Source organism: Lissotriton vulgaris, chromosome 9 (assembly GCF_964263255.1).
Source record: "Lissotriton vulgaris chromosome 9, aLisVul1.2, whole genome shotgun sequence".
In the NCBI taxonomy this organism is placed as follows: domain Eukaryota; kingdom Metazoa; phylum Chordata; class Amphibia; order Caudata; family Salamandridae; genus Lissotriton; species Lissotriton vulgaris.
Genome location: NC_141697.1, coordinates 1102847519 through 1102864156, shown reverse-complemented (window position 1 = coordinate 1102864156; position 16638 = coordinate 1102847519). Strand labels below are relative to the sequence as shown.

The 16638-nt window shown below is 42.2% G+C and overlaps 1 protein-coding gene across 1 annotated transcript in view; it reads left to right on the top strand.

Annotated features, from left to right (window-relative positions):
- The window catches only part of LOC147692864 (cadherin-related family member 3-like), a 650553-nt gene that overhangs the window by 531441 nt on the left and 102474 nt on the right, over positions 1–16638 (top strand). The window contains exons 13-14 of the mRNA XM_086939084.1: positions 11921–12092; positions 14087–14331. Of these exons, the coding sequence (XP_086795210.1) occupies positions 11921–12092; positions 14087–14331 (417 nt within the window). The remainder of the gene's footprint in view (positions 1–11920; positions 12093–14086; positions 14332–16638) is intronic.

Below are 16638 nucleotides of genomic sequence, written 5' to 3'. Positions count from 1 at the left end.
GTAGTATTCAAGAGATTATTGCACCGTATCACCTCATAATGGGTGTCTGAGTCTGTTCATCATCTGTGTTTCTTGATGGTCCACATTGTGGTTCAGCCAGTCTTATGCACCATGTCACTGCTTCCACAATGTTATATATGGAACAGGATATTTTGTGTGAACTTATGACAGTTGTGGAAAGCTTCCTACAAACAGAAAGCATAGGCAGGGTCTGAAGATTCTGTTCTAATGATCTGGATACATTTTCATTAACGGAGCAATGCTCTATATTTTTTTTAGAAAAGTTGGAACCTTTAGGTTATAAGGATCCATCTCAAGGTATTTAACTTTCAAAAAATATTCTAAGTATGTCAAGTCAAGTCAAGTCATAAAATTTGTATAGCGCACTACATACCCAGAGGGTTTCAAGGCGCTTAAAAGGGGAGGAGGATTATTTGTCAAATATCCACGTTTTAAGCTGCTTTCTGAACGCTAGGTGGTTCTGGGTGAGGCGAAGGTAAGCGGGGAGTGAGTTCCATGTCTTAGCAGCCAGGTATGAAAAGGATCTGCCTCCCATGGTGGTCTTGTTAATGCGAGGTACCGTGGCGAGGGCTTGGCTGGAAGAACGTAGTTGGCGGGAGGGGGTGTAGAAGGACAGTCGAGAGTTGAGGCAATCTGGTCCGATGTCGTAGAGTGATTTGTGTGCGTGGGTAAGCAGACGGAAAGTGATCCTCTTATTGACGGGTAGCCAGTGGAGGTCTTTAAGGTGATCAGAGATGTGTTCGTTGCGTGGGATGTCTAATATGAGCCTGGCTGAGGCGTTTTGGATTCGTTGGAGTTTCTTCTGGAGTTTAGCGGTGGTGCCTGCGTAGAGGGTGTTTCCGTAGTCCAGTCGGCTCGTGACCAGAGGGTGGGTGACTGTTTTCCTTGTTTCGGAGGGGATCCAGCGAAATGTTTTTCTGAGCATGCGAAGAATGTTGAAGCAGGAAGAGGATACGGCGCTGACTTGTCTGTTCATTGAGAGTGAGGAGTCCAGGATGACGCCAAGGTTCCGTGCGTGGTCTGTCGGGATGGGTGCTTTTCCAAGGGCTTCCGGCCACCAAGAGTCGTCCCATGCAGAGGGGGATGTACCTAAGATGAGGACTTCTGTTTTGTCTGAGTTCAGTTTCAGACGGCTTTGTTTCATCCATTCAGCAACTTCTTTCATTCCTTCGTGTAGGTTAGTTTTGGCGGTGCTGGGGTCATTGGTGAGAGAAAGGATCAGTTGGGTGTCGTCCGCGTAAGAGATGATGTTGAGGTTGTGTTGGCGTGCGATGGCCGCGAGGGGGCTCATGTATACGTTGAAGAGGCCTGAGTGTACCATCAACTCTTATTTGGCTGCGATTACTCACAAGTGAGGTAAATAAGGTTCTTGGGTCTGGTCGACCACAAACGCACAGTCTAGCAGTGGAGTTTAGAGTTTGAATGATTGTTTTTAATGCAACAAGCTTTATTTTGGACTAATGACCCACTTTTCTAAATGTGTACAACATTTGATTGCATTTTGATACTGCCCTTTTGACCTGTATATATGTCATGCAAATGGTGTCCACAATGCACCCTTATGTAAATGTGAATGTACAGGAATTTATATAGCGCAAATCACCGAGCGGTTTCTAAGCGCTTGCTTAGGGGACCCGTCCTAGAATTCCCCTGTGAGATAACCCCGGCAGGGTATCCGCAAGGTGAAAGCCAGGCATCCCGCCGCGAGGGGCCGTTGTGGAGATTAAGCAAGCTATTGCCCAGAGTCGCAGAGTGTGAACCCGTGAATCGAGTAAGCACCGAAGCGAGAATTGTCAAGTCCATGGACATTTTAGGACTCAAGACCCCGCCGAGCCGAGTCGGGAATTGAACCCTGGTCCCTGGCTGACCTCTGCTTCCAGGTCTGCCTCCTCTAACCAGTGAGCCACACTTCTCTTATGAAGCATATATACGAAAATGGGATAAACAGGCCCCCTCCCCTGGTGGTCATTTTTCTCTTTGTTTCTCACTAATAGGACACCACATTCTTTGCTGCCTGAGTGTGGGTAAAGGAGTTTTCAGATTTCTGGGAAATCAAAAAACTCAGTAATATGGCTGCCTAATGCTCACTTCTTGGCTATCACATTAAATATCTCTTGAATAGTGATGTCACACACATATCAGATGGGCCTCCTCAGTCTATCCAAAGACCAATTTTGTGGGCGAGGTTAAAAGAGGGGATAAGGGGAGCTATAACTGCCCTCAGTGGTTCGTTGTCATGACCACCAGCTCAAGCCACTTTTTTCTGTCGGTGTGATGAGGAAGGGAGGGAAAAGGGAGAGATTGTAGGTGGAGCAATCCATCTCTTATCATCCTGTCATACACCACCCGTCTACCCCTACAAATAGAAGAAGTGAACTAAAAGGTGGGAAATAGAAAACTAAACTTATTCCTATCCCTTCCCGGCAATCCCCCTTCCTGACCCAGTTTGAGACAGATCATTCGTCTTCCAAAGATTCTCCGTCCAAGAGAAGCAGTGGGAGAGCCACAGCAAGGAGCAAGGAGAAGAGGAAAAGTCACTTTTTTTAAATGTACATTATGCTGCCTGGGCCAGAATTGGCTTAAAACCAGTTCTGCTACTCATCACACCTCAAAAGTGAGAATGCACAGAATGACATGCTTTTGAGCACTAGAGGAAAGGGGAAGTGTGAATTACTAACCGCTTAGCAGGGATTAGCTTTCTGGAAGGGTAGGTAAAAAGTTGGCAGAACAAACAGTAGCTGGATTACTATGTATTTTGACTTGTAGATGCCAGCGTCTATCCTATTCATTCCCAGGACTCTCTCAGGCAACCAGGCTCCATTTATAGTGGGGAAGAGAACCTCTTTTGACTATGTCAGACAGGAGAGGAGCTCATCTGAATAGGTGAGTGAAGGTATGCTTGCCTAGTGGCAGATGGGTTTTGCCATTTTGAAACAGGGGTCCTGGGTAATTTTACAATAAGAGTAAGTGCTTAAAAGTGAAGTGGGGAACTGCAAGATGGCTGGGATTGGAAGGCAGAAGTTATGCCATCAATGGCTGGTACAAAGGATAAATCTGACATCTTAAATACCACCACCTCAGAATATTCCTGGGCCTTGGAAAACTCCACCTGAAAAGAAAAGAGTCCCTGAAGTAAGAAGAGTCGACTCCTGCTGGAAGAAGATGACTGATGCAAGGACTCAAAAACTACTGAATCCTGCTGGAACCCAGAAACTGGAACTGCTTTCAATGGTAAAGTGGTTAGCCTCCTATTTGCCTGTATCAGGGATACAAAAAGCAGAAGGACTCCTGACTCCACAATGGTCCCGCTATGTAAGTAATTGGGTTCTTGGTTGAGGGGGGTATGAACCCTTTTCCAGAAGGGTCACAATCCCTATCAGGGTGAACCACAAAGAGTCACTAAATTAACCTGTGCTTAACGCTCTAGTAGCTTGGCACAAAAGCAGTCAGACTTAACTTAGGGGTAATGTATAAAGTATTCATGCAGCACACAAACAGCAATAAAGTAAAAATACTGCACAATAAAAAAGCCAAATACAATTTTGAAAAATAGAGTATATTTTAATAAATTATTTGGCATCGAAACAAAAAAATCTAATCAGTAGAACCAGAGTTATGAATTTTCAAAATTTAATGTGAAACCTAGCGCCTAAAAGGTCAAAGCACCAACCTTGGGCATCTAGTGGCGCGATACTAGGGCAAAGTCGAATGTTGTGGCTGATCAACGATAGAGCACGGGTCGGATACACAAAGTTGACTGGGCTTGGTCTTTTCTTTCTTTCCAACTGTGAAGAAAATTCAAGATTTTTTTTTTTGAGATGGTAAACTTCAGTGGGACAAGGCTGATGGCGGTGTCCAAGGGAAAAGGTGTTGTCCTTCGTTCGGACTTAGTCTCTTTTTTAGAAAATTGAACATCTCCAGTGGGACAATGCTGAAGGCTGTACTGACAAGGGCTCCATAAGTCCTGATACCCCCTGTCTGTGAAGCTGCTGAACATGATTTTCTACTGTGGAGAAAAATGTAGCGAGAGCTGCCGCAAAATCAGGCTCAAATATTGGATTTGGGTATCTGGGTGCCTTTAGCACCAACCGTCCAGGACGGAAGAGGCACCACTTGGAGGGCCAGAGAGAGTCAGGTGTGTGTTCAAAATTGTTGGAGCCTTTTCTGTCCCGAGGCTCTGATACGGAGGCCTGCGAACTAGCCCTTGGAGTCACTCTGGAAGTCCTGGGTTCAAGATGAAGAGCAGGGATCCAGCAGCAGTACAGGGTTCAAGACAGGCTTCAGGCAGCAAATTAATCCTTCTTGGTGCAGCAAAACAGTCTTTTGAAGTGCCCAGAAGGTCACAGCAGCAGGCAGTCCTCTGAGAGTCCTGTAGCAGGTCCAGATTGTGAACTGAAGAGTGGGACTTGACTTCTCCTTTTTATATCTGTTGCCTTCTTTGAAGTGGGAAAACCTCTGAAGGCTTTGCCCCACAGAAGTGTCTAGAATTTCCTGCCTCCCTGCCATGGCTCCATCCTGGTTACAGACACAAAAGCCTAGTGTAAAATCCTTTGTGTCAGAGTAGGCCACAGCGTATTAAAGTGCACGTGGGACTGTGCCACGTCCGATCCCCATCCTGCCTGAGGTGGCCCATTTAGGCGCACCTAACCCTTCTACTGTGTGGCTGTCTGAGGAGGACTATACAAAGGCCAACTGTCACTTACGCTTAATCATGTGACCCAGAAACATGCTGCAACCACCAAATGGTTAGGGCTTAAAAACTCCAATTTTCTAAAGAAAATAGTTTTTAAATTGTGACTAAAAATTTGACATTACCATTAAGGGTGACTTTTTAATTACATTTCTTCAGACACCAAATGTGAAATCTCTACTTGTTCCCGATCAAAAGTTAGCACTTATTAAATGTAATAAGGTAACTCAATTTTATCTTAAAAGAGAGGTAAGTCTCACAGTAGTGAAAAACTATTTTAGGAGTTTTTCACTACCATGACATGTTACAATTACAATTATTGCCCAACTTTTTAATCTAAATTAACCATGCCCTCTGGGCTGTTTAGAGCCTACACTAGGGATGACTTATATGTATTAAAAAGGGAGTTTTAAGCTTGGCAAAGTGGTTATTTTGTCAAGTCAAATTGGCAGTTTACAACTGCTAGCGGGCAGCAATGGCAACCCTGATACACGATTTAAAGGTCTACTTACGTGGGTGGCACAATAAGTGCTGAAGGCCCACTCATAGCAATTAATTTACAGGACCCGCGTTTATGGGATTCAACTTCACTAGGGACTTATACGTACATTACATATGTCAACTAGGTGCAAGCCAATGTTACCATGTTTGAGGGAGTGAGCACCAGCACTTTAGCACTGGTTAGTAGTGGCAAAGTACACAGAGTCAGGATGCCAACAGAAATGAATTCTGAAAAATAGGAGGGGTGGGGATTAAAGGTTTGGTGGAAGAACACCCTAAGGCTGACAGTCCTAACAATTTAACCACAGAGGACTACACTGTGTTAGTGACCTGACTGGAGAAAGACCTTGTGTCTAGAAGCCTGCCCTGAGGAGCTAAGGGCTGCAAGACTAACCAGGAAGAACCCTTGCCGCACTTTGTAATAAGATGGACTTTTTCTCACCTTTGAAGGCCAGAATAAGGGGCTGTAATGTGCCCCAAGATAGACAAGCAAAAGAAGTTTGTCCCACTATACGCTTTTTGCCATGCAGAAACCTGGTTTAGTTGGGACTCATAGCCAGGTGTAAGCTGATGTTCTAAAAGTAGATAACTGGATAAAGAATATTAACTCTCACCAACCTTCTACTACTTGGTGTGAACAACTTGCAGCCTAATTTCAGTCAAAAGTTCTGTCAATTCCGGCTGGTCTCTCCTCTGGCTTCCAACCAAATGATGAGATTCTTGCCATTATATAGAGCACTAGGATTCCACCTATCAAGGTGTGACTATCTAACTTTGAGCCTATCTCACTGGAGAGCTCCCTGGTGGCATTAAGTACTCTAAAATCAGGCTCTCCATCTGACCCTTGTCTGCCCAATGTGTGTGAGCTAGGTGCATCTGTAATTAACCCTCTAGTAAATATTGTATTTAAACTCTTTGTTATAGTATGTTACGGTTCCAAGCTCATGCAAGCAAGCAAAAATGTTGCCTTTACTAAAGAAATCCTCCGCAGATCATGAGATTTTGTCAAATTACACACCAAGCTCCCATCATTTTCCAAGATATTAGAGAAGCAAGTATCTGGAATTTAACAATTTGCTCCGACCCAGTCAGTTAGTGTTTAGACTGCACTATAGTAATGAAACTGCTCTCTTGGAGGTTAGCAAATACATCAAAGGCACATTGGATGGAGGGAGGAAGGCGGTGCTGATAATGCTAGACTTGTCAGCAGTCTTATGCACGGTTCCTCATTGCAGCCTCCTTGAGTGCTTGTTGTCACTTGGAAAAGCGGGTCAGGTCCTCAACTGGCTTTTCTCACTTTTAAAGGGACGCAGCCAACAGATCTGGATGCCACCCTATTCATCAGAGCTTCATGAGTTGAGAGACGAAATGCCCCGGGGTTTCACTCTGAGCCCTACATTATTTAATGTATATCTTACCCCTCTTGCTCAGTTAACGGTATCCCTAGGTGCCAAATGTATCTCATGTGCTGATGACACTCAGCTTCTGTTCCCATGTGGCAAAGGCAAAGAGCTCCCTGGGAATGTAATGAAAACCTGACTAATAGCAGTCTTTCATTGGATGGCAACGCATCAGATTGGGTGTAATGCTGAGAAGAAAGAGATTCTCTTTTTTGGCAACATCCAGCTGAACATCTGTCAGGCCTTCTGGCCTGAAAATACCTCTCCTCCAGGCCCTCCCAATGGCATTAGGAGGAACGTGGGGGTACAAGTTGATGGCAATCTGTCATTTAAGCCACACATAAAATCAGAGATGGGAACATGCTTTGCACTCACTGAAAAAGGTCCTACACCTGCTGTCTCCCTCTGCAAAAAAAAGTTATTCCGGCTCTTATTACATCAAGACTTGACTATGATATTGGGCTTTACCTGCGTCTGCCGGAATACCCCTAGAAACATTGCAGGTGGTGCAGAATGCGGCAGCCCGCCTCCTTTTAAAACTGCCTATGAGAGTGCATATATCCCCACATTTGCGAGCTCAGCACTGGCTTCCAATTAGGAAAATAATTGTGATCAAGGCACTGGTGCTGGTGCTGACACAGGGGGCCATATCAATCTGGGACTGTGTACCTCAAAGCAAGGTTCAGCTTCCATTCTCCTACCCAAAACCTGAGATCTGCCAATGATTTATTGCCTGTGAGATCTAGAATATTGAAGACTGGACCGGGAGGCAGATCCTTGGCTTTTCTGGGTGCCACCTCTTGGAATGAGCTCTCCTTTGATATGCGCGCCATCTCCAGTTTATCAACCTTTGTTAAAATTACTGAAAACTTGGCGTTCTAATCAGGTTTGAATGATGGTTATCTAAATTCTGACTTCTGGCAACTGCGTCAGGACATTCAGTTGAATAGCTGTGCGCATCATAAGTAGGATTTGTACCTACATAATCTGGCAGAAGGCCCGTTTCTCTGCCAGGGCAACAGAGTATATTGATCCGTCACTGTGTTGGAGGTACCACCCATCAGATTTAGAAATGACCACCAGGCAGGCGGTCATTTCTTAAAGCCTTGCCATGAACCACATTACCAGCGTTCATGTGGAGAAGTGTGGCTCAATGCTTAGAGCGGCAGACCTTGATGCAGAACGCTGGCCAGGGACCAGGATTCGATTCCCGCCTCGGCGGGTTTCGGGCTTAAATTCCTCTGACCGGATATTCTCGCCTCAGTGCCGATTCTAAGCATGGGTCCCACGCTGCAACTCTGGGCAATAGCTTGCTTAGTCTCCACAAAGGCCCCCTGATACACAAGGGATGCCTGGTTTCACCATGGGATGCCCAGGAGTGGACACCCCACAAGGAAAAGCCAGGAGGGGTTCCCTTGTGGTAGGAGTACAAGCGCCGGGATGCCTCCGGGTCACTGTTCGCGCTATACAAATACGCCACATTTACATCATGTCAACACTTTTTGCAGTTTGGTGCAGGGGCCCTCCATGCAGGATTTTCTTTTTGGAAATAAAAAAGAAAATGCTCTTCTCATCATGGGACTCATCTCTCATGGCAAGGGGAGTATTTAGCAGGGGTTTCCTGACTGTGATGGGTAGTGAAAAATACCACCTAATTTTACCCATGTAAATCAGGAGGGTGGAATATGAGTTCTTCCACTGAAAGCCCTTACTCCACAGGGCCCTTGGAATGGTTTAATCCTGTTGAGACGGAGAATCTTTCTCTTGATTAAACCAAAGGTCCTTTTTTTGTAAAGAGTTGGTCAGGTTATATACATTTATACTTTTTGAGTAAACTAGACGTTGTTTATGGATAAATCAATATTCTACCAGATAGCCTCTGTTAAGTATGTTTATTTATATTTCATCTTTTTGTTGTTTTTTCCTTTTTTCTCTTATTTAATTTCTATTGATTATACATATATCCACACCTCTTTGTTTTTTTTGTACACACACTTTTTACATATAATACATTGTAATCAGTACACATTAGATAATCCTTAAAATATTCAACAACACGCAGAGAATATTCCTTTCAACGCGTTTCGGCCGTTCGCCTTCCTCAGGAATTCTGCATTTTTCTTTTTTAAATCAACAGTAGCTATAGTAATAAAAAGACAATGTTTTAGTATGTACCCTTTTTACAACAAACTGTTCATTCTCAACGTCTAGACACTTACTTCCCTAATTATTATCTGTATCATAGATTCTGTCTATCACTCTTATTTATGATTTCCCCATTGCCAAGGGTCGGCCCTGCATGGTTAGGTGTCTCCGTATCCATACTCATTTGTGTCTATTTACAAAAACTTTACATTTATATACATATTTTACAACATCTTATATACATTTTGCACAACTTGCAGTGAATTTATCTATACACTATATACATTCAGACATTTGGGACCTGATTTCTTGCTTGCAGATGGTAGCTCATATGTACTAGACATAAGTTCAAGGGCCAAGGGTCAGGGAGAGAAGGGTCTAGGGGGATGGAAATTCTCGGATAGTCAACGTTTGCATAGGTGAATCTTACGTGCTTATCATTTGGTCTATTTAATTTAATCCATTTGAGCAATTCATACCTTGCTATTAATATTTAAAGATATATATCTTTTCGTACCTTAACTTTCCAGACTTGGATGTCATCGGTCTGGACAAGTGATATGTCGCACGAGCGTAATTAAAAGCCAATTTCTAGCTCCCTAAAGATAAGAAATGCACACAATATGTATAGATGGTACAGGCTACGTATATATTATAATACGGATTTAGCGGGATGGAGGTACCTGATTTTTAGCGTGGCTGCCCAAGGTATTTTCTACTGGAGTTCGGGGCTGATTACCTTTCGATTATTAACTTTTGGACGTCCTCTCGGTAATACTTCTGTGAAAAATATATATATATAGTTCTTTTTAATGCTTTTGATTTCACGACATACTTCTTCTCTCTACTAAAAATAAGGCAGAGAAACGATCTACCTGTATGCGAGAGTCAGCTCCGAGTATGTTCCTTCTCGTCAAGCTGTTAATGTCGCAGTCGATTTATATAGGCTAGATGAATTTGTTTTATACCTCTCGTCTTCTGATCTTTTGGCTATATTTACAAAATGAAAGGCACATGAGCTGTCTTATTTAATTTAAGCTTAAGCGTCCTAAAAATTACGGTGCCTAGATCTTATCTATTTATTCACATACCTTAAGTGTTCTTGATCGGGCATTACGACATGTTCTTCATCTGGGTGTAGCGGGCATCTCAGTTCATTTAGATCTCGCTCCATTTAAACTCAGATATTTTGGCGCCAATTGGTACCGTTTTTCCGGGACTCGCGAGGTCTCGCGTGATTTTGGATTGTGTGACTTGTTTTCCTATTTTCAGGAGTTAGCGGGTCCGCCATCTTATAGTGGTATATTTAGACTAGATTTCAGCTTCGAATTTAAGAATGAGCTGGAATAGAGAGGATTCTACTTAGCTATATTTATGAGATATATGGAAGGCTTTCAAACACGGTCATAAGCGACCACGGGTGTATGTTTAATATAAATTTGGGATTACTACGATCGGGATACTCTATGTAGTAACGATCGTAGAGTCCAATAGAGCTTTTCTGATAGGCCAAAGGATATGCTGCCATCTGCAGGCAATAGTCAGATAAAACAGTTAATCTGCGTTGTTTTTCATATATACTTTTTTATAAGTCATTTGTTCCCTTCACTCCTGCCCATTTTAATAGCAACCTCTTCTTATCTTATTTATTCAGTCACTTCTTATTAATGGATTGCTTGTTCCCACGGAATTTCTGCATTTAACCCATTAGTTTCAGTACCCAAAAGAAATATCCAATATACTTCTCTCATTTTGCGTATTTTATCTTGTTCCAAGCCTACTCTTGGATGTATCCTTTCAAGGATGAACCATGCCATGTTCTCTGGTGTATGATTATGTTCTACATAGTGGCTCAACATGGGTGCTGTTAATTTTTTTGTTCTTATTGCTGATCTATGTTCTGTCAGCCTGACATTGAGTGCTCTACCTGTTTGTCCTACATAACCTTTTTCACAAGGACAAATTATCAAATAGATTACATTCGTGGTTCTGCAATTATTTAGGTCTGATGGTTGAATTAATTGCTTATTGAAGGTAAGATTCTCCCCCTCTATTGCTGACCCACAGGATTTGCAGTTAGAGCAGATGTAATTTCCTACTACCGGTTTCATATTTGTTATAGATCTTTGTGTGGTAGTTGTCTTGGCTGTCATTCGCGATCTCACTATAGGATCTTTCAGTGTTTTATTCTTTTTATATGCAAAAATGGGTTTGGGTAACTGCTTTGGTTTGGGAACATTGACATTGAGTATGTGCCAATTGGCACATACAGTTTGTCCGCCTGCACTTAAGTTTGACAAATTGACCATGATGTTGGCAGTAAACATACTCCATCAGCATTTTCGAAAGAGTATGCTTACTGTCACCATATAAATTAGAAGCTAAGTCTGAAGGTAAAATCTTGGGACGGGGTGAGAAAGCAAATCTATCCAACCCTTGAAGCGACCTCTGTGACTACAACACCCATGATTATTCCACTCTTAATATTTTGGTGCCAAATCCAATGGCGTTGGCTTCAGTTGGGCCCTCACTTGCCATAGCATTGGACCATGACCCAGTGGAAGATTTTCACTTTTATTTCAGAGACTGGGTGCAAAGGTATACATTTGACGCGTGTGATCTATCCAGGATGGACTGACATGACTGTAGTGTGCTCATTAAGCCCCATTTTAATCATGGGCTTTTATAATTAGGAGCTGCTTTAAATGTTTTTGTCAGGACTTATTTCAGTTTCTACTGTGGCCATCTCTGTAATTGTCCCCATGACTATTACATTCTCTGTTTCTACCTTGATGTATGTGTCTATAGTTGATGCTGTGTGGTGTTCCCCCCAAAAAGTTTTCTTTGCACATAATTTTTCTTCCCCTCTCATTTTTTAAAAATATCCTGATATTTGCTTTCTGTTGCATTCGGTACCAGGAAGTTAATAAATTACAAAGTGCACATGCTAGCAAGGCATCCAGATAAACCTCCTGCCTCACAGCGATCAGAGGCCATGCACATTAGTCTTGGCACAAAGATTGACCATTTTGGGTTCTTTGAATTATGCATGTAAGTAGGCCATGTTTATATTCATTTTCGTTTTGTAATTCCATCTCATGCTTTGTTCTGCATCAATATGTACGTGCATAAATGAACAAGGCACCTAATTGTTTCTCACCAGGTAAAAGTTAACATCAAAGAGGAGAATGACGAAGCACCAGTGTGCCTGCCACCTTCCTACAGTGCGATCATACTTGACAACGTCACCGCGGGGATGAATATCAACAGCTTTAAGCTGATCTGCAAGGACAGAGACTCCAATGACACTGCAATGCGCTTTGAGATTGTATCAGGTACTCTCTTTGTGTGTGGGTGATGTTGACGCATATGCTTGAGAGATGCAAATGAAAACATAGAGGGCCCCATTCGCACACTTTGGGTCCCTTATTGTACTCCTGGCTTATCATAAGATACATTTATCTCACTCATCATTTATTTATTTGGCAGATATATATACAATTATACAGGGTGCCTTTGTGTCTCTTTAGAACTCTGCGGATCTACTCACATTTGTGTGAGATGTTTCTTTGTTTATTTATGTATTTATCCTTGTTTTTGTAAATCTCATGACCTAACCAAAAGTCCGTATTGCAGCTTACAAGCTGTGCGTTCTCTTCTGTCACCCCACCCTTGCATTTTAACACTGAAAAACATCGGCTGCACTGCGTGATAGGTAAACGACAGGACTTTGCCGTACTTAACATTGTATGGTGCATTCCTTTCTTTTGCCTGCACTGGTGAAAGAGTGCCTGCACTGGTGAAAGAGTGCCTGCACTGGTGAAAGAGTGCCTGCATTGGTGAAAGAGTGCCTGCACTGGTGAAAGAGTGCCTGCAATGGTGAACGAGTGCCTGCATTGGTGAAAGAGTGCCTGCACTGGTGAAAGAGTGCCTGCACTGGTGAAAGAGTGCCTGCACTGGTGAAAGAGTGCCTGCATTGGCGCTAGGCAGCACATTCCTGATTTCAAGGAAGTGCTTGGCATTTTGTACAAAACGTCATATGTCTCTCATCAGTCCCTAGTCCATCAAAAATACTTTCCACGTTCTTTGCCCTTGCCAAAGTCCAGAGTACATGTTTCCTATTCTGGATTTCTCTGTTCTCTAATAGCTATACGCAAAACTTTGCAGCTGTTTTCAGTTAAGAAAAATTCAGGCCGATGCATAAACGTGCAATTGCTGTAGTGGGAAAGGTAATAATTGAAAGATCGGAAACCGTCGGCCACATGATATAGAAATTCATAATTTCGGTATAGTGGGTAATTAAAAAATCTATCCTAATACACGAGTAACTTTGGTGCCTAGACTTCAATAGAAATAAAAGACATGTCAGACCACTCATGTCAGAATGATTTCGAATTAGTTATTGCAGAAATGTGGATTCCCCGATTCTATATCAAAGAGAGAATATATTATACACATTATAATAGATTCCAGAGGCGAACTCTGCGGATACAAGTGGGAGGCAACATGGTTTATCAAGGTTTCATTAAAGCCAACAAACACTAAAAAGATATTATTGCATCTTGAGTTGCTGATAGTTTGGATATCAGTGGTTTTCCAGCTAAAATCTTATTTTAGTAGGTATGTCCATTCACCTGATATCAAGGAATCTAAACCCCAAAATGCACAAGTTGGAAAAACGAGGCTTATGTAGTTGAAACTGTAAACTGAAGGAAACAAAATTTGTGATCGAAATTTTATTGAAAGCGATGCATACCATTAAAGGTATGCAACTACGTACAATCTATAACTTAAATATGTGAATCTCCTCTGTTGACTTTATCAATGTATATTAAGCCTGATGTAAAAAGAGGTGGTTGATGGTCCACCTGAAGAAGTGCACCTCATTCATCACCTAGGGGCCCATTAGGCTGTCGGGCGGATTGCTCCCGCCAGGCTGGCGGTAGCCACCACCGGCCTGGCGGGGGCAATCCGCCCGCCATCCTAATAGGCCCGTAGTGTGTTGACTGTAAATTAGAGTAGTTTATAGGTTCCATTGAGGGATATAAATAATGAGCTCTATCTTGAGCAAAATTGTCTAGGGCTGATTCATTCTGACTAAATCAAATCCACATTGCATTGGATTCCAAAACTTCATAAAGCACCACAGAGCTGTGGTTTTACTCATTTTAAAGAACTTGACTGTGGTGTGGGTATTTTTAAAAAAGGTGCATGCATGTGTTTTAAAACATAACAAATCACTATATATGATTTCTCTTTTTGTCTCACTTAGATATCTTTTATATTGTTGTAAAGCAGAATTGATATGTTGTATTTTCTATCATTTCAGGAAACGTTAATAACCATTTCACCTTTGACCCTACTCGTGGTTCCCACAGTCCTAAACTAATTGTTAAAAATCCATTTAACTTTGATGATGGAGCGGAAGTCCGACGTAAATATAATCTTCTTGTGCACATTATTGACGACAATCTCAGAGGTAAAAAAGAAGCTCGAGCCATGACAGGATCTGTGCTCATAGACATCAATGTGATCAGATCGAATCCACCATCGGTGCCCCCCACGACCTTTGAAGTAAGTACAAATTGGTACAGTTATTGTTTGCAAAAAGAGTCACCAAAATGGCGCAAGTCTTTTACATGGGTTAACATTCTGACCTTAACAGTGCGTCTCCTTGGGGCGTCAGTGTCTGCTTCCTGGGTGTACAGTAAAACGTATGTCTGGCCCACGCCAAGAAGAAGAAAAAGGTTTTGACCACCTTTCAGAAAATCGTTTAGTTTCTCAAGATTTATCAGTATTATCCAAAATGGCGAATTCTAAGTCTTTCCCATCCACCCTCAGCTTGGTTCCCCTTCCCCTTTTAAAGCATGGGGCGATGTTGTTTTTACAATAGGGGAGCTGACCCCTTTACCACCACTGAGAAAATCCTTATGACGCATGGTGTGCTGGTAGCATTTAGGGGTGGGTGTAATTTACGTAATCGAGGTACGCAAATCTCCGCGAAACGGTAAAATATCTCTGCGAACATGCAGAAATTACACGTAAACATGAATTGCTTGTTCGCGATGCTTTTTACTGTTCGCAATCGCTGTTTGTGTGCTCCGGGGGAAATATCTCGCGAACACGCATTTGAGAACGTGAACAAGCAAAATATTTCGCTAAAATGGGGAACGCAGAATTTTGGGCAAATTTACACAAATTCTGCGAGCGGAACGGAATTTACCGCCCAGGCCTAGCAATAGTATTCAAGGTGGGATCTTATTTTGGGTAGACTCCCAGAAACCAATCACACCAGTGCTCATTATTTCCACTTCCACCAGTTCTACCACCACCCTTACGGATGGACAAAGCCCTAAAATGTTGCCATGTGTGGGGGATACATCCACAAAATGCAGCAGTTAGGCGGCTACTGGATAGTACCAGACACTCATCGATTGGCTTAGCCCTTGTCAAACTGCATTGTGCTCCCAATCACGAAAAGGATTATCTTTAAAGCTCTATCGTTTTGCCATAAGATCCTGAACCTGAAAGGATATTTACATCCACTTATTTAGCCGAATCATCCTAGCAGATGTCTTAGTTCCACAGGAACAGCACTTACTGTAATCCCCAGAGTAGAAACAGCATGGATGGGAGGCCACTCGTTCAGTTTTACAGGGGAGAAACTCTGGAACATCTTCCCAGCCGAATTGAGACAGGAACATTTGGAAACGGTCTTTCAAAACCTGTTTTTTCAGACAAACTAAATCTTGATGGAATCCTAAAGGTCTTGGCTGCTTTAGGGCAGGAATCCTAGTGCGGGGGCACTCCTTATAGAGTACCCAGACACTTTACAAAGTTGTTGTATTGAGAGAAACTCCCACACAACTTATATACGTTCATTAACGGCTAACATTCGCTCTTGGGGCTACCCACTGCTATGCAAATCAATCAAATATTAATGTATATTTGTTATTCATATTTATTGTATTTGTTCAGTTCATTAATGTTTTCTTCTATGAAAAACAATCATTTTTTTTAGTAATTTTTTTCCTCAATTGTAAAAAAGTTTTAAAAAATGTAAGAAAGACTGCCAAATCTATTTGGGGTGCAAATATAAAAATACAATTACTACATACATAGATATACAAGGTATGTTATCTTATTAGAATGATCATGCACATTGAAACATATAATGTATCCCCAAACATATATGTGTCCCCAAATGTTTTAACTGTTTTAGGGCATGAAACCTAGCGCGGGGACAATCCTTATGTAGTAACCAGGCACTTATTTATTTATTTTATTTATTTTTGACATTTGTAAAGCGCTACTTATACCCTTAGGCGTCAAGGCGCTAAAACCATTATTGAAAGGGGGAGAGCGAGTGGAAGGAGACAAGAATAAACAAAAAGACCGATGAGCGTGGTTACTGGTAACAACTTTACAAAGTTGTTAACATAACACGTCTAATGGCACGTGGGGCACAAGTTATGTCATTTTCATAAAAATATCCCTGTGTTGCCAGTCCTTCTTTGGAATTAATGTACGTGGCAGCAGGTCCATTATGTAATGGTAGGCCAGCATCCATGGTTTGATTTTTCGTTCAAAAAACTTAAGATTTGATGGATGATCTTGTTTGGGGTGGTAGAGGCTGTGACATCACTTCATAAGCTTTTTGGGTGACAGCTTAAGTCTTTAATGGAAATAACTGCAGTATCTGGAAAACCCCAGCAATATTAGGCATAAAGCCACTGTTCAATGGGAGTGATTCAGAGGCGGCCTTTTACCTGGACCAAAATTCTACCCCACTATAAACAAAACTGGTAACATAACTGAGGGTCAGCAGAGGGTCAGGTTGGTAGGTATTTAAATGGGGATTCAAATAGTATTAAAACATAC